The 26,521-nt window shown below is 37.3% G+C and overlaps 1 protein-coding gene and 1 pseudogene across 6 annotated transcripts in view; one reads left to right on the forward strand and one right to left on the reverse strand.

The window, feature by feature from the left end:
- The window catches only part of EVI5 (ecotropic viral integration site 5), a 272,724-nt gene that overhangs the window by 128,107 nt on the left and 118,096 nt on the right, over positions 1–26,521 (forward strand). For 4 of the 6 annotated variants that reach the window (XM_073008577.1, XM_073008575.1, XM_007977947.3 and 1 more), the window contains 2 exons: positions 69–101; positions 654–800. The exons of 1 other annotated variant lie outside the window; for it this stretch is intronic. In XM_073008577.1, coding sequence (XP_072864678.1) covers positions 69–101; positions 654–800 — 180 coding nt within the window. The remainder of the gene's footprint in view (positions 1–68; positions 102–653; positions 801–26,521) is intronic. One more of the 6 variants, XM_073008578.1, reaches the window with a different exon arrangement.
- On the reverse strand, positions 16,688–17,376 carry LOC103224428 (ATP synthase F(0) complex subunit C3, mitochondrial pseudogene; annotated as a pseudogene).

The following is a 26,521-nucleotide window of genomic DNA, read 5'->3' on the forward strand; positions in this document are numbered from 1 at the left end:
CTTTTTTCCTAATTTTATCACTTTTATTTCTTTCTCTTATATTTCTATCTGAATTTTTCCTTTTGTAGGAAAGTGCTTCCTTGGCAGATAGATTGATACAGGTATAGTTTTTGTTTTATTTTAGTTCTTTTAAACATCTTCTCTAACTTCTAAGGAAAGTCCTAAACCTCAAAATTCATATTTTAATGCATGCAATTTTACATGCGTTTTTCTAGAAATAATTTTTTGGGTGGTGTATGTGGGTATAAATTTAATTTTTTATAACGAAATGTTATCTTGGTTTATTTTTGCACGTTTTAAAGCTAACCTTATTTTTTTTAAGTATTTATTTCAAAGTGGCAATAAGTGAATTCTGTGAAATTAACTACTATTCATTGAAAATTTTAGTCCTGCATGTACAACTCAGTAATATTGCATGAATTAAATTGTTATTGACTGAAAGAAGAATTGTTCTTGTCAGGTGAAATTTTCATTTAGTTTCCCAAAGTTTGCTGGAGCAATAACAAGCTGCTAGCTAATGATTGCCTAGGCTGTTCTATTCGCTGAGGTGACTTTTTTTTTAACATGTCAAAGTAAATAACTAAACCTCACAAAGGCAGTCTTTCTTGAATCTATCCTAAATTGCTTTACACACAAAAAAATTATGTCCTAAGGGACAAGTGACAAGAGCCCAGGAGGCTGAGGAAAACTACCTCATAAAACGGGAGTTGGCCACCATCAAACAGCAGAGTGATGAGGCCAGTGCTAAGCTGGAGCAAGCTGAAAATACCATCAGGAAGCTCCAGCACCAACAACAATGGGTAAGGAGTCTGGTAGTGCTTTTCTCACCTTTCTCATCCCCCTTCCTTTCAATCATTTTTTTTTTCTCATAGCACAGATTCTGTGCTGTTGTTTTAAATAACTTTGTTTTCAACTTTAATTGAACTTTTAAATTATACAATTTTATGTTCTGTGATATTTAGGGGTCTTATTGTGGCCTAAGGACTCCTGTTCTAATTTTTTTTCTGTCTACATAGTTTTGTTAGAAATAGGTAATATTTTCTTTCCTTACACTGTGTTTTAAGTAATGGTAAATAAGCAGTGTATGTCAGAATTGCTTTTAAGTTTTTAGAAATCTGTTTTCATAATAGCTGTCATTTTGCTAACAGTAATTTTTAAATCCCAACTTCAGCTAGTTTTTGTTCATTGTGCAGATGAAATATTACCCAACATGCAGAATATATGTGGTTATCTCATTTAAAGCTTTGGCAACGTGGCAATTTGTGTCTTACGAAATACTGTTGCTTAGACTTCCTACATCAAGACATTGAATTATGGGTTAAGGTGTATGTGTTTATTTCAGAGGGAGAGAAGTTGCAAAGATGAAAAAGATTAACCCTTTAAAAATTATCTTAATTAACCTAGAGTGTGTTTCTAATTATCTTAATCAACCTAGGGTATGTACGAAACAACTACTAATTGTACATCTAGCCTCAGGTATCTTTTGCAGCTTAGACATTTTCCATTGGCAAATTCAGACTAGGGTGATCTTAATCAGGAATATGAGGGTAAAAGAAAAGCCAACTGTTTATCTTTGAAAACATATTATTTCTTGTTTCAGTGTTCCATCCTCAGTTAGGCACTACATTGTAATAAGTAAGCAGAAAAAGTTGTGTTCATCCTAGAACTCTATGCAGATCTGGAAGGCAAATAGAGTGACTGCAGAGTAGGACATTCTTTTTATTCAGTAAAATTAAGACATAGCATCATCATCTGGGTACAGAAAAATCAGAAAACCAAAAGCAAAAAGAAAAATTGGCAATTGAAGGAGCCATAAACATCTTTTTTTTTTCTGTCATTGAAGATTGCTAAGAAAAATGAATAGGAGAGTGATAAAATAATACTAAAAAGAAGGGAACTCATATTTTGCTCCGCTTTTGTATGAAATGTCAATAATATCAAAGCATTCAAAAGAAAAAACAATTGTGGAATTATGTTAGGAATTTACCTGAAATAAGTTACTTCAATGTGATTTTTAAAAGAAAACTAAGTATTGTTTGCATTTAGCATAAGCTACAGTCATAATACATTAGAATCATGAATTAAACTTTTTACATTGTTTTTCAAATATTGAGACCAATCGATAGATGTATATCAAAGGGATAGAATGCTGGTTGATAGTAAAAAATTTAACTTGGTAAGCAAACATAGCCAGAATAAAATGAATGAGCATATTACTGATAGAAAGTGAACATCTGTTGCTCAGTGTTTTGATTATAGCCTTCCCTAATATCACTTTATGAATTCTTCAGAGTTTCAGAATAGGGGTTTTAAATCTGTATTCCAGCAGGAGGTATTGAGTTACCAATATAGGCATCCACCACCACCACTCCCTACTGCTAAATAGTGGCAATTTATATGATATAAAGAGCTTTGGATTTTATTTATGGAACTAGATTCTAGTCCTGTTTTGCCAACTGTGTGATCTTGTATACTCAAAGACAGTTTTGTGTGTGTGTGTGTGTTTTCCCCTAAATGATTAAATAGGGCTAGACCTTCTCAGGTCTCTTTCACTTTTAAAATTAACTTTATTAAAGTATAATTTACATGTAATAAAATTAATCAAATGTAAGTATGAAGCTTGATGTGTTGGAAATGTGTGTAGTTGTGAAACACTACCGCAATCAAAACAGATAATATGTCTATCATTCCCTTTATGGTTCACCACCCCCCAACCCCAGCAACTTGTCTGCTTTCTTTCACTGTAGTTTTACCTCTTCTAGAATTTCAAATAAGTGGAGTTGTAAGGTATGTAACTTTTATGTCTGGCTTCTTTCACTTAGCATATCTATTCACTTTTTTGATGATTTTTGAAAGTTTTATTTTTAATTGACACACCAATAAGAGTAATTAGCTAACACATTGATTGCCTCAAACATTTATTTCTTTGTGGTGAGAATATTCAAAATCCACTCTTCTAGCTATTTTCAAATATACGTTATTGTTAACTATAGTCACTCTACTGTGCAATGTAACACCAGAATTTATTCTTCCTATCTAACTGTAACTTCATACCTGTCGACCATTCTCTTCCCATCATCATATTCCCAATCCCCTCCCTAGTCCCTAGTAACCACTATTCTATTCTGTTTCTATGAGATCAGCTTTTTTAGATTCCACGTATGAGTGAGATCATGTGGTATTTGTCTTTCTGTTTCTGGCTCATTTCACTTAACATAATATCTTCCAGGTTCATCCATGTTGTCACAAATGACAATTTCATTTTTTTAAATGGCTAAATAGTGTTATTTTTATACATTTAGGGGATCCAAGTGCATTTTGTTACATGGATATGTTTCCTAGTAGTGGAGTCTGGGGCTTTTAGTGTAACCATCAGCTGAATAGTATACATTGTATCCATGAGTTAATTTCTCATTCCTCACCCCTCCTCACCCTCTTACCTTTCTGAGTCTCCAGTGTCTATTATTCTATGCTCTATGTCCATGTGTATACATTATTTATTTCTCATTTATAAGTGACAGTATGCAATATTTGACTTTCTGAGTTATTTTACTTAAGATAATATCCTCTAGTTTTTTCCATGTTGTTGCAAAAGACATAATTTCATTCTTTTTAATGGCTGAGTAATATTTGTATTCAGTCATCCATCAGTGGATACTTAAGTTGATTCCATATCTTTGCTATTGTGAATAAATCTACGAGAAATGTATGAGTACAGGTATCTTTGATATAATGATTTTTCCTTTGGGTAGATACCCAGTAGTAGGATTGCTGGATTGAATGGCAGTTCTGTTTTTAGTTCTTTGAGAAATCTCCATACCATTTGTCATACAGGTTGTACTAATTTCCATTCCCACTAGTAGTGTATATGTGTCCTCTTTTTTCCACATCCTCACCAATATCTGTTATTTTCTGACTTTTTAATAGCCATTCTGACTGGTGTGAGATGGTATTGCATTGTGGTTTGAATTTTAATTTATCTGATGATTAGTGATGTTGAGCATTTTTTTTCATATGTTTGTTAGCCATTTTTATGTCTTCTTTTGAAAAACATCTGTTCATGGCCTTTGCTCACTTTTTAATGAAGTGTTTTTTTTGTTTTGTTTTGTTTTTTTCCTGTTGAGTTGTTTGAGTTCCTTGTAGATTCTGGATATTTGTCCTTTGTCTTATGTATAGTTTGCAAATATTTTCTCCCATTCTGTAGGTTGTCTTTTCACTCTGTTGATTATTCCTTTTGCTGTGCAGAAGCTTTGTAGTTTAATTAAGTCCCATTTGTCTCTTTTTGTTTTTGTTGCATTTGCTTTCGAGGTCTTAGTCATGAATTCTTTGCCTAGGCCAATCAGCAGATAGGTTCTTCCCAGGTTTTCTTCTACACTTTTAAAAATTTTGGGTCTTACGTTTAAGTCTTTAATCCATATTTTCTTCCTTCTCTTTAATCCATCTTGAGTTAATTTTGTAAATGATGAGAGATATGAATCCAATTTCATTCTTCTTGATATGGCTAATTTTCCCAGCAACATCTATTGAATAGGGTGTCCTTTTCTCAGTGTATGTTTCTATCAACTTTGTTGAAGATCTGTGGAGGCTGTAGGTATGTGCATTTATTTCTGGTTTTCTGTTCTGTTTCATTGATCTGTGTGTCTGTTTTTAAACCAGTACCATGCTGTTTTGGTTACTATAGCCTTGTAGTATAATTTGAAGTTAAGTAATGCAATACTTCCAGTATTGTTCTTTCTACCTAGGATTGCGTTGGCTGTTTTGGGTCTTTTTTGGTCTCATACGAATTTTAGGATTTTTTTTTTCTAACTCTGTGAAAACAGACATTGGTATTTTTATAGGAAATACATTGACTCTGTGTAGACTGCTTTGGGCAGTATGGTCATTTTAATGACATTGATGCTTCCAATCCATGAGCATGGAATATTTTTTTCCATTTGTTTGTGTCATCCGCAATGTATTTCATCAGTATTTTGAAGTTTTCCTTGCAAAGATCTTTCACCTCCTTGGTTAACTGTATTCTCAGGTATTTAAATTTTTTTGTAGCTGTTGTCAATGGAATTTACTTCTAGATTTGTATCTCAGCTTGATTGTTATTGGTGTACAGAAATGTTACTGATTTTGTACATTGATTTTCTGAAACTTTAGTGAATTCTTTTATCAAATCTAAGAGCCTTTTGGAGGGATCTCTAGGCTTTTCTAGGTATAAGATTGTAACATCAGCAAACAGATAATTTGAGTTCCTCTTTTCCAGTTTGAATATCTTTCTTTCTTTCTCTTTCCTGGTTGCTCTGGCTAAGACTGTAAGTACTATTTTGAGTAAGAGTGGTGAAAGTAAGCATCCTTTGTCTTGTTCTAGATCTTAGAGGAGTGCTTTCAACTTTTCCCCAATCATTATGATGTTGACTGTGGGTTTGTTTTATATGGTTTTTATTATTTTCAGGTATATTCCTTCAATGCCTATGATATGGCTTGGATCTTCCTTCCAGGTTTCATGCTGAGATGTAATCCTCATTATTGGAGGTGGTTCCTGGTGGGATGTGTTTGGATCATGGGGGCAAAGACCTCATGGCTTGGTGCTGTCCTCATATGAGTGAGTCCTTGAGAAATCAGGTTGTTTAAGACTGTGTGGCAACCCCCACCCCTACTCTCTCTTGCTCCCACTCTAACTGTGTGATGTGCCTGCTCCTGCTTCGTCTTCCTCCATGAGCAAAAGCCTTCCCAGAAGTAAATGCCAGTGCCATGCTTCCTGTACAGCTTGCAAAACCATGAGCCAGTTAAACCTCTTTTCTTTATAAATTATCCAGCCTCAGGTATTTCTTTGTAACAATGCAAGGAGAACCTAGATTTTTTAGTTTTTTTTGTTTGTTTGTTTGCTTGTTTGAAACAGGATCTCACTCTGTCACCTAGGCTGAAGTACAGTGGCACAGTCATGGCTCACTGTAGCCTCAACCTCCCAGGTTCAAGTGATCCTCCTGCTTTAGCCTCCTGAGTAACTGAGACTACAAGCACAGACCACCATGCCTCACTAATTTTTGAATTTTTTGTAGAGATGGGTTTTCACCATGTTACCCAGGCTGGCCTTGAACTCCTGGGCTCAAGCGATCCACCTGCCTTGGCCTCTCGAAGTGCTGGGATTACAGGCATGAGCTGATGTACCTGGCCTATGTTTGGTTTTTGTTTGGTTGGGGTTTTTTTGTTTTTAATCATGAAGAGATGCTGAATTTTATCAAGTGCTTTTTCTGCATCTGTTGAGATGATCATACGGTTTTTGTTTTTAGTTCTGTTTATGTGGTGAATCACAGTTATTGATTTATTTGTGTTGAACAATCTTTGTATTCCTGCAATATAACCCACTTGATTGTGGTATATTATCTTTATGATGTGCTGCTGGATTTGGTTTGCTAGGATCTTGTTGAGGATTTTTGCATCTGTGTTCATCAGATATATTGGTCTGTAGTTTTTGTTCTTTTGTGGATCCTTCCCTGATATCAAGGTGATGCTGGTTTCATAGAATGAGTTAAGGAGGAGTCCCTCCTTGATGTTTTTTGGAAGAGTTTCAGAAGAATTGTTACTAGTTCTTCATTGTATGTATGGTAGAATTTGACTGTGAATTCATCTGATCCTGGGCTGCTTGTTCTTGTTGGGAGATTTGTTTTCACTGATTTAATTGCACTACTCATTATTAGTCTTTTTAGGATTTCCTAGTTCAGCCTTAGAAAGTTTTATGTTTCCAGGGATTTATCCCTTTCTTCTAGATTTTCTAGTGTGAGTGTAGAGATTTTCATAGTAGTCTCTGTTCTTTTGTATTTCTGTGTTATCAGTTGTAATGTCTCCTTTTTCATTTCCAATCACTTGTTTATTTGAGTCTTCTCTCTTTTCTTGGTTAGTTGAGCAGTATATTGATTTTGTTTATTTTTTTCAAAGAACCCACTTTTCATTTCTTTGATCCTTAGTATTTTTGTTGTTCTTGTTCTCAATTTCCTTTAGTTCTGCTGTGATCTTTGTTATTTGTATTCTTTTGCTTGCTTTGGGTTCTTGTTTTTCTAGTTCTTGAGGTACGATGCCAGGTTGTTAATTTGTGATCTTTCTGGTTATTTTTTACGTAGGCATATAATGCTGCAAACTTCCCACTTGGTGCTGCTTTTGCTGTATCCCAGAGGTTTTTGTATGTTGTGTCTCCATGGTCATTTGTGTCAAAAAATTTTTAGATTTCTATTTTAATTTTGTTGCTGACCCAAAGATGATTTGGGAGCAGGTTAACTTTTATGTGTTTGTATAGTTTTGAGAGTTCTTCTTGGAATAAATTTCTAGTTACATTCCACTGTGGTCCAAGAAGATACTTGGTATGATTTTGATTTTTAAAAATTTATTGAGACTTGTTTCATGAGCTAAAATATGGTCTGTCTTAGAGAACATTTCATGTGCTGTTAAGAAGAATGTATATTCTATGGTTGTTGAATAGAATGTTCTATAAATGTCTATTAGAGTCCAATTTATGTCCAGTGTTTCTTTGTTGATTTCCTGTCTCAGTGATTTTTAATGCTGTCATTGGGATGTTGAAATCCTTCTCTATTATTGTATTGCTGTCTCTTTTCTTAGATAGTTTTTCTTTGGTTTTCTTTTCTTTTTCTTTTTATTTATTTTTGTTTCCAAGGCACTGTCTCAGGATGTCCTGAGAACATGTGCCCCAGTAGTAGTTGTCTTATGAATCTGGGTACCTCCTATATCAGGTACATATATATTTAGGATTGTTATATCTTCCTGTTGACTTTGTCCCATTACCATTTTAAAATGACCATGTCTTTTTTCACGTTGTTGATTTAAAGTCTGTTTTATCTGATATAAATGTGGCTACTCCTGCTTGCTTTTGGTTTCTGTTGGTGTGGAATATCATTTTCCACCCTTTTTCCTTCAGTCTGTGTTAGGTGGGTTTCTTGTAAGCAGCATATTACTGGATCATCCTTTTAATAAGACCTGTAAGTTTTATGCTTTTGTCTGTTTTTATGATGTTGAGTATTGATCTTTTGTTTACATGTTTAGAACTCCCTTGCGCATTTCTTGTAAGACTGGTCTAATGGTGATGAATTACCTTAGCATTTGCTTGTCTGGGAAAGACTTTTCCTCCTTCATTTATGAAGCTTATTCTAGCAGGATGAGAAATTCATGGTTGACAGGTTTTTTTTTTCTTTAATAAGTCTGAAATGGGATTGTGATTTTTTTTTTTTTCTGGGTTGTAAAGTTTCTGCCAATATGTCCGCTGTTAGTCTGATGGGATTTCCTTTATTGGTGATTAGACACCTTTCTCTTGCTGATTTGAAGACTTTTTTTTCCTTCATGTTGTCATTAGTCTGATGACTATATGTGTTGGTGAAGTCCTTCTTGCACTGTATTTTCCTAGAGTTCTCTGAGCATCTTCTATTTAGATGTCTAAATCTCTAGCAAGATTAGGGAGTTTTCCTCAGTTACTTCCTCAGATAGGTTTTCCAAACTTTTTGCCTTTTCTTCTCCCTCGGGAATACCTGTAACTTGTAGGTTTAGACATTTTATATAGCCCCTATACTTCTCAAAGGCTTTGTTCATTTTTGAAAATCATTTTTTCTTTATTTTTGTCTGACTGGACTAATTCAATAGACCTGTCTTTAAGCTCTGAGATTCTTTTTTCTCCTGGGTTTAGTCTGTTAAAGTTTTTACCTGTATTTTATAATTTCTTCAATGAATTTTTTGTTTCCAGACTTGATTTTCAGATTTCTTGGTGTTGATTTTCAACTTTCTCTTAGATGTCATCGAACTTCTTGGAAATCAGTATTTTTAATTCTTTATATATGGTATTTCAAAGATTTCATTTTGGTTTTGATCCATTGCTAGAGATTTAATGTGATCTTTTGAGGGCGTCATAACACTGTTTGTATACTTCCAGAATTGTTTGGCTGTTTCCTTCTCATATGGAGAAACTGCCTTTTTCTTCTTATTTTTGAATTTACTTTCATTTGGACAGGAATTTTTTTCCTCTGAAGGATGTAACTGTAATGTATGTTCTGGGTGCTTCCTTGGCAGAAACTCTGTATGAGTTCTTTGAACATAGATAGCCTTTGTGTGGTGGTTTTCTCAAATGCTAGTTGTAGTAGCAGTGTACTGGGTGCGTGAGCAGTATCACAGCTTCCTGCAGGGCTGGGATGGCGGAAGTCTCAAGAATCTTATCTCATTTCCCAGCACTGTGCACTTGTGTCAGCAGGTTTTCTACTGGATTGTGCATTTCAACCTTCAGGAAAGGTGGTGGTGGTCGTGGGTAAGAGCCTGCTGCAACAGAAGCAGATGGGCAGGTGCTTGATCTTTGTTTACTGGGGAAAGTTCTCTGTTGCTTCAGGCAATGGGCTGGGCTATGGAATGTACAGTGGCCAGAGCTCTCTGCTCACCCCCTAGCAGGGGACAAGTCAGGGCAGAGATGGAAAGCTAAGCCTTCCCTTGGATTCCCCAATGGCAAGCACAAGCAGCAGCCCTGAAGGGAGCGGCAGGGAAGCTCCTGGTAAGTACACTGAGGTCTCTGCAGAGAGGCAGGTAGGCACCCTAGCTCCATAGCCTGGGCAGGCAGGAATGTAATCTCCCTCCCTGTCATGCCCCTGTCCCCATACTTGGAACACTCAAATTGGTCAGACACCACTGTCTTATCTCTAGGCTGCAATGTACCTGAGAGCCTTAAAAGGTGACTGCCCATGGCTTGCTGCCAGAATGTCTTTGTTTTGGAGTCTTCTCCCTCAATTCAGAACACACAGCTTTTTGACTCTTCTTCTCTCCCTTGCAGGAACGCTGCTGCTCTGTATGGAGAGGGGGAGGGAGTCCCACCTTTTGGGCAAACTTAGATATGGTGGACTGATTGCCAGTAAGACCACAGTCACCCCTGTCTGCCCCAGAAAGTCTGTCCTCTGATGCACCCATGCCAGTTTCCTGTGGGATCAGCCATGGCTATGCCTACAGCAGTGGGGGTGGGAAGGAGTCCCCATCTCCATGCCTGGGTCTGAGCACTCAAACCAGGTTGGCCCCCAGGATGAAATCATACTTGAAAAGTTTTGTAGAGCCAAGCACAGTGCCCACATTTTTGCTGGAAACAGCACACTCACTCACAGTCCATAGGTGGTGAGCTCTTGGGCACAGGAAAGTATGTGTTCTAGTTTTCTTTGTCCCAGTGACCGCTCCCTTGGTGTGCAATACTTGTTGTTCTCTTCAGGGCAGCACTTGCCAAGGAACCCTGCAACTCCCTTGGTCCAGCCATCCCTTTGCTGCTGCCACAATTTGAGCAGATGCCAAGGAATGTCTATGGGGTTTTAGTGATGTGGAGACACAAAGGCTGAGGTTCCCTGGGCAGCACACAGACCCATGATGGCTGTGCTCCCAGTATAGCACCCTATCGCTGCCTGTCAAGTCTGGGGGCAGAGTGAGCAACCCAGTGCAAGTTGGTAATCTGGTGCAGTGCCCTCAAGAAGTCCCCAGATCACTGCCCACACCAGTGTTTGGGTTTCTGGGGGGGAGGAGCTCTCTGACAGTTCAGATACCAGTGGTTTGTCACAGGGGAAAGAGGAGCCCAAATACTCCCACCTACCCTTTTGACTAGATACCAAGTCCCTCCGGGTTCCTAGCAGATCTCTGCCAGCCTCTTGCTTCCTTCTTTTTCTGTGCCCCAGCTGCTTCTCATGAGTTCTCTACTAGCCTCCAGCATTCTCTGCTTGTTAGTCTATTCACGTTTTGGTTATTCACTTGTAACTTTGGTTCTTCTTTCTAAAGAGAACTGGCATTGGACACCTCTAGTCATTCATCTTGAACCCTCTCCCCAAGAATAGTATTTGTGCATACACACCACATTTCCCTTATCCATTTGTCTGTTGATGGATATTTAGGTTGAATCCATATCTTAGCTCTTGTGAGTCGTGTTGCAATAAATGTAGGAGTACAGATAACTCTTCAACATACTGATTTTATTTCTTTTGGAGCCAGCAGTGGGATTGCTGTGTCTGATTTTTTTCATTGTGATAAAATATACACAACTTAAAATTTACCATTTAAGTGTACAGTTCAGTGGCATTAAGTACATTTATAATATTGTGCAGCTGTTTCCACTGTTCATTTCTACAACCTTCTCATTGTCTGAAACAGAAGCTCTGTATCTAGTAACAATAATCTTTTCCCATCTTCCCAGCCCCTGGTAACATCTGTTCTACTTTCTGTCTCTATGAATTTGCCTATTCTCGGTAGCTCATATAAGTGGAATCACACAATATTTGTCCTTTTGTGTGTGGCTTATTGCACTAAGCATGATGTTTTCAAAGTCCACCATTGTAACATGTATCAGAATCTCATTCATTTTTATGGCTGATAAAATTCCATGGTGTGTATATGCTACGTTTGGTTCATCCAATTGTTTGTTGATGGACATTTGGGTTATTTCTGCCTTTTAGCTATTGTGGATAATGTTGCTATGAATATTGTCCTATAAGTATCTGTTTAAGTTCCTGCTCTTAATTCTTTTAAGCATATACCTAGAAGTGGAGTTGCTGAATCATATGTAATTTTATGTTTAATTTTTTGAGGTTGCGTCAGACTTTTCTATAGCAACTGTACCACTTTCCATTCCCACAAGCAGCATACAAGGGTTCCAGTTTCTTAATATCTTTGCCAACTGTTGTTATTTTCTATTTTTTGTTTGTTTTTAAGTAATAGCTATCCTAGTAGGTGTAGGGTAGTATCTCATTGTGGTTCAAATATTTAACTTTAAAATTCTTTCAATGCAAAGACTGTATCAAATAGACATTTAAATAGTTATTTTTTGACCCAGATTTTGTTTACAGTTCCTCTCTTTCTCCTCTTCTCCAAATATAAGTAGCGGCTAATTTAGTCATGGGAAAGATAACTTATTTCTTTATTCTGTAATTTATTGTAAATATATCAGGTTCAGTTTGTGTAAGCACTTTGTATTTTCCTTAGTCCTATATGTGGTAATCTTATAATGGAATGAACTTATTCATATATTTATTTGAAAACTAATGTGCAAAGTATTGTCTTAAGTGCAGAGGATACAATAATAGTAAACAAGAAAAATGAAAACTGTTATTACATGAAGTGTTCTAGTTGGGGAGACACATTATATGCAATTTCAGGTGGTAATAAGGTGATGATAAATAAAAATAAAGCAGAGGAGAGGTGGTTTGTGCAGGTGCTACTGTAGGTAAGCTAGTTTTGGAGAGCTTCCCTGAGGAGCTAACATTTGACCAGAGTCTTAGTGATGTGAAGATGGAAACTATTTGAAGATCTGGGAAGAAACATTCCAGATAGAACATACACCTGGTAGAAAGGCCTTTATCAAGGAATAAGTTTGTGGTTTTTGCGGAACAGTAAAATGTGTATTTATAAACCCTAGGGAAACCACCTAAAATTTAAAATATATATATATATATAAAATTAGGTAGCAAATAACAGAGATAAAATTGAATAATTTAAGAAATTATTTGATCAGACAGGAAAAAGAAAAAAGGAACAAGTAAGTGGATCCAATAGAAAACTCGGAAGATTATAGATTTTATTCCAACTATATCAATAATTATATTAAATGTAAGTATTTTAAATATACCAATTATAAGATTGGATAAAAAGTCAAAGCATATCTACAAGAAACTTGCTTTAAATACAAAGATCTTGGTAGGTTAAAAGTAGAAGAATGCACTGGTAATGAATAACCAGAGAAGTAAATTAAGAAAAAAAAGTCCATTCACAGTAGCTTCCAAAAGAATAAAATGCATAAGAATAAATTTAACCAAGAAGGTAAAGACTTGTACTCTGAAAACTGAAATAATGTTTACTCATCTGTCAAAATAAAGACATAAATAAATGAAAATATATCTCATATTTGTATATTGGAAGTCTTAAGATGTCACTACTACCCAAAATCACCTACAGATTCAGTCCTATCAAACCTATCAAAATTCCCATGGACTTTTGCAGAAATGCAAAAGCTGATCTTAAAATTCACATGGAATTGCAAGTGGCCTTGAATAGCCAAACAATCTTGTAAAAAAAGAACAAAGTTGGAGGACTCATACTTTCTGATTTGAAAATTTAATACAAAGGTAGGGTAGTCAAAGTAGTACTGGCATAAGGATAGACACATGGATTAATGGAATAGACTTGAGAGTCCAGAAATAAACCCATATATCTATGACCAGTTGGTTTTCCACAAGGATGCTAAGAACGTTCAATGAGGAACGAATAGTCTCATCAACAAATGATGCTGGGAATACTGGATATTCTCCTGCTAAAGAATGAAATTAGACTCCTAAGACCTAACTGTATACAAAAATTAACTAAAAATATTCTGTAGATTTTACAGTTTTGTTCTGGTTTAGGCAGGGTCTTTCTCTGTCACCAGGCTGGAGTGTAACGGCACAATCAGCTCACGGCAGCCTTAACCTCCAGGGCTCAAATGATCCTCTCACCTCAGCCTCCCAAGTAGCTGGGACTACAGGCACATGCCACCATGTCCAGCTAATTTTCATATTTTCTAATAGAGATGGGGTTTTGCCGTGTTGCCCAGGCTGGCCTCAAGCTGAACTCAAGCGATCTGCCTGCCTCAGCCTCTCAAAGTGCTGAGATTACAAGCATGAGTCACTGTGCCCAGCCAACTTTATGATTTAAAAATAACATTTTTATGTTTTTAAAGCCATAAAACCCTGAGAAGAATACGTAGAGATAAATCTTTATGACCTTGGATTTGTCAGTGTTTTTAGATATTGGTTCTTAGGCACCAAAGACATGAGTAACAAAAGAGAAGATAAATTGGACTTCATCTAAATGAAAACTTTTTGTGCATCAAAAGAGGTTATTAAGAAAGTGAAAAGGCAACCTGTAGAATGATAGAAAATATTTGCAAGTTTTGTAGCTGATAAGGATCTGCCATCCAAAATATATCATGAACTCTTACAACTCAACAACAAAAAGACAACCCAGTTATAAAATAGGCAAAAGACTTGAGTGGACTTTTCTCCAAAGAAGATATGCAGATGGCCAAAAAACAAATGAAAAGCTGCTGAACATCATTTTTCATGAGGGAAATGCAGAGCAAAACCATGATGAGGTGCCTCTTCACATCCTTTATAATGGATGGCTATAATTTTTTAAAAAACATGTTGGCAATGAGGTGGAAAAGTTGAAACCCTCATACATTTTTTTCGTAGGAATATAAAATGAAATATAAAGCTGCTGTGGAAAACTGTTTGGCAGTTCCTCAAAAAAGTTAAGCATAGATTCATTTCATAGGTATGTGCCCCAAATAAGAGAATGCTTGTACTCAAACAAGTATGTGTATACATGTTTGTAGCAGCAGCATTCACAGAAAAGTGGACCAATCCAAAAGTCCCTCAATGAGTGAACGGATAAACAAATTGTCGTATACACACAATGAAATATTATTCAGCCATAAAAAGGAATGAAGTACTAATATATGGTATAAAGTAGATTAACTTCCAAAATCTTAAGCTAAGTGAAAAAAGCCAGACCCAGAATATCACATATTATATGATTCCATTTATAGGAAGTATCTAGACTAGATAAATCTAAAGAGAACAGAACACAGATTAGTGGTTTCCAGAAGGTGGTGGCGGGGGGAGGGGAAGGATAAGAAACTGCTTAATAGGTAAGGGGTTTTACTTTAGAATGATTGGAACTAGATATGGATGGTCATACATTCTTAATGTACCATAAGACACTGAATTGTTCACTTCATTTTTAAAATTATTTTATTTTATTTTATTTTTAACAGGTCTTTACCAAGACCAGTTTTATTTAAAATACACTTGGAATAGATGACTATTAATCTAAGCATTTTCCTATCACTTTTAAAATTTTATACTGTGTACTTTGTATTACATAGTACAGTACTTAGTTTCAGGAAAAGACATGTAAAATTTGCCATTTTAACCACCTTAAAGTGTACCATTCAGTGACATTTATTATGGTACATTTACAACGTTGTGCAACCATCACCACTAATTTATCAAAATTAAAAAAAATTTTTCAGCCAGATTTAGCAGTGAGGGGCTATATACCAACTTTAATGACACTAATGTTAATAAGTTCTGATAACTCACTACCATCGGACCAGCCGTAATTCATCCAATTTTCATAATCCTAAAAGGAATCCCCATGCGCATTAAGCGGTCACTCCCTCTTCACCCATCTCCCTAGTTCCTGATAACTACTAATTGGCTTTGTCGCTATGGATTTGCCTATTTTGGGTATTTCATATAAATGGAATCATGTGGCTGGCTTCTTCCACTTATCATGTTTTTAGGGTTCACTCACATTTATTCAGTATGTATCAGTGCCTCATTCCTTTTCATGGCTGAATATTCCATTATATGGATGTATTTTACTTATCCATTCATCAGCTGATAGACATTTGGTTGTTTCTACCTTTTGGCTTTTGTAAGTAGTGCTTCTATGAATACTTGTATACAGGTTTTTGTTTGAATACTTATTTCTAGTTCTTTTGGGTGATATAGACTAGATGATGAATCAACTAAAAACATGGTAGCAGCTCTACCTCTTTAGCTTTTGTGGGCCTCATTTCAGTTTATAGAAGGTAGCATATGTGTAACTTAGTGATTCTCAAACAGTATGCACAAAAATCACCTGGGAAGCCTTTTTAAAGACACAGATTGCTGAGGCTCGTGTCCAAACAGTCCAATTCAGTAGGTCTGGAACCTAGGGATTTTTATTTTTTAAACAAACACTGATTCTCATGTAGGCGGTCTTCCCACACTTGAGGAACTTTTGTAACTGACTGCTCTTTCTCAATGGAAATCAAACAGGCAAAGGGCACTAAAAAAAGTAAAATGTCGCTTTCCTAATTATCAACTTTCAAAAAACCCTGAAACTTGGACGATAGATATTATGGTACAATATATTTGCGGAAAAACTGTCTATAGTAGCACCACCTTCTTCCTTTGAATGGGAAAAGTTTGACCAAGAAGCAACATAAGGTATTAGCAGCAAAATACTCTTGAACCAGCTATCATCCCTAAGACTCCCACTATAAACAAGTTAGCAACAGTGATAAACGCTGCCTTACAGCAACTTTTGGCTGTAAAAATCTAGTCAATTCAGTCTACTTTTTGATATTTGGTTTTTAATAGTCTTGTTCAAGTAAGAAACTAGCTGCTAGTTGGACTGAACCTGTTCTGAAAAGACATGGAAGATTCATTATAAGCACACAATTGCTTAATGTGAGACTTACTGAAAAATAAAAATCACATTACCTCCCAGCTTAAGGCTTCATTTCCTAAAAAGCTGACGTGATTTATTTTTAGAACCAACCACCTGGAAGGTGATTCTGATTTGAAGTATTCTAACTGATGTTAGACCTTAAAAACACAAGACTGTCTTGAGTATTAACTATCTTTAATTAATCGTATTTTATAGAAGCTCAAAACATCCAAATATTTGTCCTTTATGTGAATAAACAAAAGCCCTGTGAATTACAATACGCAGAACACTATATAAAAGAATTCCCATAAAAATTACATTGGGATATTTTCATCAGTGGAGCAACTGCTGTAGCTTTCTCTGAATTGGACAGCATCTGTCTCAATGCACATTCTTCTTTGTGATAATCCAAACTTAGTGTAAGTACAGATCACAGAAGAAATTAAAGTTTTCATCTTCAATGAAATGACTTTGGAAATAACGTACATTTCCATGACACCAATACTACAGTTTTCGGAGTCACAGTAAGATACACAGAATTACATCTGTAATTAATAAGAATGCCATCATGTCAAGCAGTAATTTGTTACATGGCAAACAAAATCAAGAAAGCAACCATCAAACAAAAGAGACCCATAGCTTCAGACAAGGCAAATCCCAGGATAGCATATGAGAACAGCTGCTGCTTCAGTGAAGGGTTTCTGGCACAACCAGTGATGAGGCTGCCAAAGACTGTTCCAATACCAGCACCAGAACCAGCCACTCCTACTGTTGCAGCACCTGCACCAGTAAATTCGGCAGCAGTATCAATGTCTCTGCTGATTACACTGGTCTGAAACTCCCTTTGGATTAGCTGAGACACACCATTCTGGGCCCCATTAAATACCGTAGAGCCCTCTCCAGTCCTAGCCTCTGGTCGAGATAACACTGATGCAGAAATTGGTCTGTATGCAACTCTGGATCCAGCTCGGATCAGAGCGGGAGTGCAGGCGAGCTTGGCGCAGGCGAACATCTTACACTCTTCGGGACCACGTGACTGGAGATATTGGGTGACAGGCGACTTGGGCTCCTCTCCTGCTTCCTCTCTTCCCATGAGGTGGTGGCGGCACCGGCGGTGGCAGAGGTCGAAGTAATGGGACTCTATTTTTTTACTTTTTTTTTTTTTGAGACAGAGTCTCACTCTGTCACCCAGGATGGAGTGCAGTGGTGCGATCTCTGCTCACTGCAAGCTCCACCTCTTGGGTTCATGCCATTCTCCTGCCTCAGCCTCCCGGGTAGCTGGGACTACAGGCGACCACCACCACACCCGGCTAATTTTTTTTTTTTTTTTTGTATTTTTAGTAGAGACGGGGTTTCACCATGTTAGCCAGGATGATCTAGATCTCCTGACCTCATAATCTGCCTGCCTCAGCCTCCCAAAGTGCTGGGATTACAGGCGTGAGCCACTGCGCCCGGCCACTTTAAAATGGTTATTTGAGGCCAGGCATGGTGGCTCATGCCTGTAATCCCAGCACTCTGGAAGGCTGAGATGGGCGGATCACTTGAGGCCAGGAGTTTGAGACCAGCTTGGCCAACATGGTGAAACCCCATCTCTACTAAAAATACAAAACTTAGCTGGGCATGGTGGTGCACACCTGTAATCCCAGCTACTTGGGAGACTGAGGCATGAGAATCTCTTGAACCTGGGAGGTGAAGTTTGCAGTGAGCTGAGATTGTGCCACTGCACTCCAGCCTGGGCGACAGGGAGAATTTCTATACCCCTTGTCCCCCACAAAAAAGGGTATTTGACCCCCTGCCTCTCCTCCATGCACCCTTCCTGCCCCCTTCACCTTCCCTCTTGCTAGGTGACCAGGAAGGAAAAAGCAATTTAGTCAGAATGGCTAAAGGTGACCCCAAGAAACCAGAGGAAAAGGTGTCTGTTTATATCTTCTTTTTGCAGACATGCAGAGAAGAACATAAGAAAAACCCAGAGGTCTCTGTCAGTTTTGCAGAATTTTCCAATAAGTGTTCTGAGAGGTGGAAGATAATGTCTGGCAAAGAGAACCCTACATGTGATGAAATGACAAAGGCAGATAAAGTATGCTATGCTTGGAAGATGAAGGATTGTGAACCAGTTAAGTGAGGCAAGGACCTTCATGTCTCCAAAAGGCCACTGTCTGGATTCTTCCTGTACTGTTCAGAATTTCACCGCAAGATCAAATCCATAAACCCTGGCATCTTTATTAGAGAGATGTAGCAAAAAAACTGGGTGAGATGTGGGATAACTTAAGTGTCAGTGAAAAGCAGCCTTGCATCAGTAAGGCAGTGAAGCTGAGGGAGAAATACGAGAAGGGTGTTGCTGACTTTTAAGTCTAACAGCAAGTCTGGTGCAAAGGGTCCTGCTAAAGTTCCCTGTAAGTTCCCTGGAAAAAGGTGGAAGAAGAAGTCAAAGAAGATGTGAAGAAGAAGAGGAGGAGGAGGAAGAGGAAGAAGAAGGTGATGATGAATAAAAAACTGTTTATCTGTCTCCTTGCGAATACCTTAGAAAGTAGGAGAGGGCCATAATTGACACATCTGTTGTTTGAGAAATGTCTGTTGCCCTCATTAGGTTTAATTACAGAATTCGATCACAATCATATTATAGTCTCTCAGAGTGCTCTAAAAATTGACAGTGGTTTACCTGAAGTGGTCATGTGTGTCTGGAACACTTTGAAATTGTATCAAAGTTGTATATATTTCCAAACATTCCAAAAATGAAAAGATAATCTCGTATTTTCCTCACTCTATGCACTTTGCCGTTGGTGTGACAAAGCATTTAAAGATATTTCTGACATTTTAAAAAACATTTGTAAGGTGGTATTAACTATATGGTTATTGGCTAGAAATCCTGTTATCAACTGTACATATATATAGTTTATGAAAAGAACGAAACAACCAAGACAAACTCTTGGTGCTTGTTTCTTGGCACTGAGCCTGTGGGGGACAACGCCTTTTGGAGGGGTCGTAGTGCACTGTGAGGCTAGTCCTGTTTCCCCTGCAATGTTCATCCATTTAGCTTCAGCTTGTCTTGTTTCTACATACAGTAATGTAACGCTCTGCTACCATTCTTAGCTGTGGACAAAGAGGGGTCAGCTGGCCTGAGAAGTGTTTGGATTTTTTTAGTTAAGTGCATTGTCTAAACTTTCTGAACAAGCTGTAGAACTATTGTCAGCAAAGTAAAGAGCCAGTGCATCAATGAAAGTTCAAGAAAGAACCTTCTGTACTTAAATGTGATTTTCAGTGTTCTGGGTTTTTTTTTGTATGTTTAGAATGTTGAAATGTTTTTGAAGTGAAATAGTATTAAAATGATTTTAGAATTTTGCTTCAATAAGTTGTTTTTAAAAAGACTAAATAAATGATAATATAAAGCTCAAAGAAACATAACACATTTGAGTGATTGCGGTAGAAGATGAGTTTATGGGGGAACATGTAAAGTCTCAGTGCTAGAACCCATTGGTGAGGGTCAGGGTACAACCAGCAACAAGTGATCTGCTTTGCTGGAGGAGCCTGGGAGGATTAGGAGATTCACTCAGGGCTGGGGTTGGGCAAGTTTTGATCAGAGTTGTGGTTGCCTTGAGACTTATAAAGGAGAATGCAATGTGAAGTGAAGCAGAGCAGGTTGGGTGGCAGCAAGAGAAGTGAGTTGCAACAGATTATCAGATCAATGGCCTATAGCCCAAAGGCAAGGGGATTAAGTCGTAAGAGACATTAATTTGGAATATCAGTGTTTACTGATATTCCAGTAATGGGAGAACAGCTTGGACAAGGATGAATATGGGGGCTATTACCCACAGCTAAGATTTGATATGATTTGGGGATGTGATGTTTGGATAGGATAGCTCAATTTAATGTGTCAGAGTAGAGCAGACATAAGGTCTTCATGTCCCTCTACTTAGAAATAAGGTTGGTCCCAAAATATCAGTGAATCTGAGCCTGTATGTAGGGGTGAAGTAGTCTCAGTTACAAAAATTAGAAATTACAGAGGCCAAAGTAGGTTGCTGTGTAGCTATTGGAAACATGTAGAGCTTGATAGCTAATGATAGTGACTTTCCCCCACAGTCAGTTTCTAGGAGTGAAGGATCAAGATGGTCTGCCTGTAATTATTGGACATAATATTTTAATTACAACTGGAAAAAAATTAAAAGGATGAAAAAGATAAAATATGGAAATCTAAGCAAAAGAAAACCTGGAGTGTCTGCATGAAGATCATAGACAAGGTAGACTTCAGAACAAGGAATAGCACCAAGAGTAAAGAGGACTATCTATAATGATAGTTCACCAAGAAGACATTACAATCTTAAATAAGATTGTTATGGAGTGTGTTTAGGAGTGTGTGTCACCTAAGGTGTGTATGCTAGCAGGAACATTAACCTGAACTGATAGAACTGAAAGGTAGAGTGAACAAGTTCAAATCTTTGACATCCCTGTCTCAGTAATTGATGAAGCAAGTAGGTAGCAGAAGACCTGAACAGTACTGTCATCCAGCCTGCCCTGATAGGTATTTATGGAACACTGTACCTCATAACAGCAGAATACATATTCTTTTCAAGCATACATGGAAGATTTATGAAGATAGAACATATTCTGGGCCTTAAAAGAAACTTTATCAAATTTGAAATAATAGAAATACAAAGGATCTTCTCTGACTCTAATAGCATTCAACTAGGAATTAATAATAGGTATCTGGAAAATCCCCTAATATTTGGAAATTAAACAATACATTTTTACCCATGGGTCAAAGAGGAAGTCTAAAAGGAAATTAGAACATACTTTAATTAAGTAAAAATGAAGACACAATATCTAAAAATTTGTGGGACCCATCTAATGCAGTGCCTAGTGGAAAATGTATTAAGTGCTTATAATATTAAGTGGAAAATGTATTAAGTGCTTATTAGGTAAGTCAGTAAGTCTCAAACCAATAATCTAAGCTTCCGCCTTAAGAAACTGGACATATAAAGCAGATTCAAGCTAACCAAGCAGAATGGACAAATAATAAAAAGAGCAGAAATCAGTTAAATTGAAAACAAAAGTAGAGAAAATTTGTGAAACCAAAAGCTCGTTTCTTGAAATGATCAGTAAAGTTGACAAATCTCTGTCCAGACTGATGAAAGAAACAACCAATGTCAGGAATGACATTAACTTTTTACAGGTGTGGCCTAGTTGTCTTATTTCATATTCTAGATTTGTCTAATTCCTTCCTCATGGTGTCATTGTATTTCTTATAAACTACACTCAGACGTTTAGATTACAGATGATGATGTAAACTTCTTTTTGCTTTAAATCAGGAAGGCATATGATATAAATTGTGCCCACTATTAGTGATGCTGAGTTTGGTTTCCATGCTAGGTTTGGTTATCTCAGACTCTTTCCCTCGTAAAAGCTATGATTTCATGTTTGCCACTATTAAGTGATATGTTTGAAATATTTTTTACTATATAACTATCTTGTTCTCCATCCACCTTTTACCGAATGCTTTTACCCTCCATGGATGATCCTTATGGAATCAGTTATTACATTAGGTTTCCAAAATGGTGATTTTCATATTCTCTCATTTTTCTACATTTATTAGCTATAAACAAGAACCTTTCTCTTTTTTTGCTTTTAATATCTCTGGCTCCCTCTGACTCACTATGAACTCTTTTATGTTACTACAGATTTATTGACTTTTGTTCAATATGTCATATAATTCTTAATAGTTTCAATGCTATTGGTACAGTGATATGCTGTATAGTTATCTTACGATAGTATATTAAACTTCGGAGCAGCAGTTTTTAAAAGGTAAAGTTTATTTTTAACTAATTTTGAGTATTGGCTTTGTTTAACAAGTGTTTCTGCAGTTCCAGTTATAGAATGATTGTCTTTAGTAGGTCACTGCTTCCATTTTACGCTGACACTTGATAGTTGGAACCTACTATTGTTAGTTTGCAAAAATCATTGAAGGCCAGGCACAGTGACTCATGCCTGTAACCATAGCACTTTGGGAGACAAGACGGGAGGATTGCTTGAGACCAGAAGTTCAAGACCAGTGACATAGCAGGACCCTGTCTCTATAAGAAATAAAAAAAATTAGCCAAGCATGGTGGGACATGCCTATAAGTCCTAGCTACTGGGGAAGCTGAGGTGGGAGGCTCGCTTGAGTGATCCTTGATGTGCCACTGCACTCCAGATTGGGTGACATAGCAAGACCCTATCTCTTAAAAAAAAAAAAAAAAAAATTGAGTTAATTTATTATTGAATTTGTATTTAGTGCACTAAATAAATTAAGTAAATAAGTTAAGCATAAGATCAAACTGAGCATATAGATTAAACTGTCTAAGTATTTTACATGCTCCAATGAGTTTTTGCAAGAAGCCCCTAGACGTAGAAATCCTCTAGTGATATTTCATACAGTTGCACATCTGACTCTTCCTAATGTGGGGTGTAACAAATGTGTTTATGTTGGACAACTTTTCCTGATGAGACCAACTATCTGAGTCTAGCTTAATCCCTTTAAAAGCTTTGTGACTCACCTATGACTGCCTGTCATTCAGGTATTTTTATTATGCAGTTTTATCCAGCTGTTCTTGGTCTTACCATTCAGGTATTTTTATTTTGCTGTTTAGTTCAGCATAAATAAGGAGGAATTTGAGTTAAAAGCTGCTGAATGCTGAAATGACTGCCGTTTGAAGTTATTGGGACTTCATACTAGGAAGTACTTAGTGGAAGACTAGACAGGATTTCTTCTCATCTTCCCTCCCTTTTCTGTAATTCTAGAGAGAACATCAAAGAATTATGTAGGCTTTTTAAGAACCAAAGATTTGATATGAGGAATATAAACTCATCTTACCTGGATTAAACACATGAATAAATGTTAATAAAATAAAAACTACCTGTTTATCAGTGAAGTTGCGAATTCTTCTATATAATGTATTTTAGAAAATGTATGTTCAGCAGCATTTAGGAATTATCCACACCTGATATACCTGGTGGGTTTGTTTTTCTTTTTAAAAAATTTATTGATTTTTTTATTATACTTTAAGTTCTAGGGTACATGTGTACAACGTGCAAGTTTGTTACGTATGTATACATGTGCCATGTTAGTGTGCTGCACCCATTAGCTCGTCATTTACATTAGGCATTTCTCCTAATGCCATCCCTCCCCCGTCCCCCTACCCCATGATAGGCCCCGGTGTGTGATGTTCCCCTTCCTGTGTCCAAGTGTTCTCATTGTTAGTTCCCACCTATGAGTGAGAACATGCAGTGTTTGGTTTTCTGTTCTTGCGATAGTTTGCTGAGAATGATGGTTTCCAGCTGCATCCATGTCCCTACAAAGGACATGAACTCATCCCTTTTTATGGCTGCATAGTATTCCATGGTATATATGTGCCACATTTTCTTAATCCAGTCTATCACTGATGGACATTTGGGTTGGTTCCAAGTCTTTGCTATTGTGAATAGTGCTGCAATAAACATAAATGTGCATGTGTCTTTATAGCAGCATGATTTATAATCCTTTGGGTATATACCCAGTAATGGGATTGCTGGGTCAAATGGTATTTCTAGTTCTAGATCCTTGAGGAATCGCCACACTGTCTTCCACAATGGTTGAACTAGTTTACAGTCCCACCAACAGTGTAAAAGCGTTCCTATTTCTCTACATGCTCTCCAGCAGCTGTTGTTTCCTGACTTTTTAATGATCACCATTCTAACTGGTGTGAGATGCTATCTCATTGCAGTTTTGATTTGCATTTCTCTGATGGCGAGTGATGATGAGCATTTTTTCATGTGTCTGTTGGCTGCATAAATGTCTTCTTTTGGGAAGTGTCTGTTCATATCCTTTGCCCACTTTTTTTTTTTTTTTTTTTTTTGAGACGGAGTCTTGCTCTGTCGCCCAGGCTGGAGTGCAGTGGCTGGATCTCAGCTCATTGCAAGCTCCGCCTCCTGGGTTCATGCCATTCTCCTGCCTCAGCCTCCCAAGTAGCTGGGACTACAGGCACCTGCCACCTCGCCAGGCTAGTTTTTTTGTATTTTTTAGTAGAGACGGGGTTTCAGCATGTTAGCCAGGATGGTCTCGATCTCCTGACCTCGTTATCCACCCGTCTCGGCCTCCCAAAGCGCTGAGATTACAGGCTGGATGGAGCCACCGCGCCCGGCCATTTGCCCACTTTTTGATGGGGTTGTTTGTTTTTTTTCTTGTAAATTTATTTGAGTTCTTCGTAGGTTCTGATATTAGCCCTTTGTCAGATGAGTAGATTGCAAAAATTTTCTCCCATTCTGTAGGTTGCCTGTTCACTCTGATGGTAGTTTCTTTTGCTGTGCAGAAGCTCTTTAATTTAATTAGATCCCATTTGTCAATTTTGGCTTTTGTTGCCATTGCTGTTGGTGTTTTAGACTTGAAGTCCTTGCCCATGCCTATGTCCTGAATGGTATTGCCTAGGTTTTCTTCTAGAATTTTTATGGTCTTAGGTCTAACATTTAAGTCTCTAATCCATCTTGAATTAATCTTCATATAAGATGTAAGGAAGGGATCCAGTTTCAGCTTTCTACATATGGCTAGCCAGTTTTCCCAGGGATTCCTTTCCCCATTTCTTGTTTCTCTCAGATTTGTCAAAGATCAGATGGTTATAGATGTATGGTATTATTTCTAAAGGCCCTGTTCTGTTCCTTTGGTCTATATCTCTTTTTTGGTACCAGTACCATGCTGTTTTGGTTACTGTAGCCTTGTAGTAGAGTTTGAAGTCAGGTAGTGTGATGCCTCCAGCTTTGTTCTTTTTGCTTAGAATTGTCTTGGCAATGCAGGCTCTTTTTTGGTTCCATATGAACTTTAAAGTAGTTTTTACCAATTCTGTGAAGAAAGTCATTGGTAGTTTAATGAGGATGGCATTGAATCTATAAATAAACTTGGGCAGTATGGCCATTTTTATGATATTGATTCTTCCTATCCATGAGCATGGAATGTTCTTCCATTTGTTTGTGTCCTCTTTTATTTCATTGAGCAGTGGTTTGTGGTTCTCCTTGAAGAGGTCCTTCACATCCTTTGTAGGTTGGATTCCTAGGTATTTTATTCTTTTTGAAGCAATTGTGAATGGGAATTCACTCATGATTTGGCTCTCTGTTTGTCTGTTATTGGTGTATAAGAATGCTTGTGATTTTTGTACATTGATATCCTGAGACTTTGCTGAAGTTATCAACTTAAGGAGATTTTGGGCTGAGACGATAGGGTTTTCTAAATATACAATCATGTCATCTGCAAACAGGGACAGTTTGACTTCCTCTTTTCCTGATTGGATACCCTTTATTTCTTTCTCCTGCCTGATTACCCTGGCCAGAACTTCCAACACTATGTTGAATAGGAGTGATGAGAGAGGGCATCCCTGTCTTGTACCAGTTTTCAAAGGGAATGCGTCCAGTTTTTGCCCATTCTGTATGATATTGGCTGTGGGTTTGTCATAAATAGTTCTTATTATTTTGAAATACGTTCCATCAATACCGAATTTATTGAGAGTTTTTAGCATGAAGGGCTGTTGACTTTTGTCAAAGGCCTTTTCTGCATCTATTGAAATAATCATGTGGTTTTTTTCATTGGTTCTGTTTATGTGATAGATTATGTTTATTGATTTGCGTATGTTGAACCAGCCTTGCATCCCATGGATGAAGCCCACTTGATCATGGTGGATAAACTTTTTGATGTGCTGCTGGATTCGGTTTGCCAGTATTTTATTGAGGATTTTTGCATCGATGTTCATCAAGGATATTGGTCTTAAATTCTCTTTTTTTGTTGTATCTCTGCCAGGCTTTGGTATCAGGATAATGTTGCCCTCATAAAATGAGTTTGGGAGGATTCCCTCTTTTTCTGTTGATTGGAATAGTTTCAGAAGAAATGGTACCAGCTCCTCCTTGTACCTCTGGTAGAATTCAGCTGTGAATCCCTCTGGTCCTGGACTTTTTGTGGTTGGTAGGCTATTAATTATTGCCTCAATTTCAGAGCCTGTTATTCGCCTATTCAGGGATTCAACTACTTCCTGGTTTGGTCTTGGGAGAGTGTATGTGTCCAGGAATTTATCCATTTCTTCTAGATTTTCTAGTTTATTTGCATGGAGATGTTTATAGTATTCTCTATAAACGTAGTTTATAGAGAATGGTAGTTTGTATTTCTGTGGGGTCGGTGGTGATATCCCCTTTATCATTTTTTGTTGCATCTGTTTGATTCTTCTCTCCTTTCTCCTTTATTAGTCTTGCTAGTTGTCTACCAATTTTGTTGATCTTTTCAAAAAACCAG

The sequence above is a fragment of the Chlorocebus sabaeus genome, chromosome 20 (assembly GCF_047675955.1).
Source record: "Chlorocebus sabaeus isolate Y175 chromosome 20, mChlSab1.0.hap1, whole genome shotgun sequence".
NCBI lineage: Eukaryota > Metazoa > Chordata > Mammalia > Primates > Cercopithecidae > Chlorocebus > Chlorocebus sabaeus.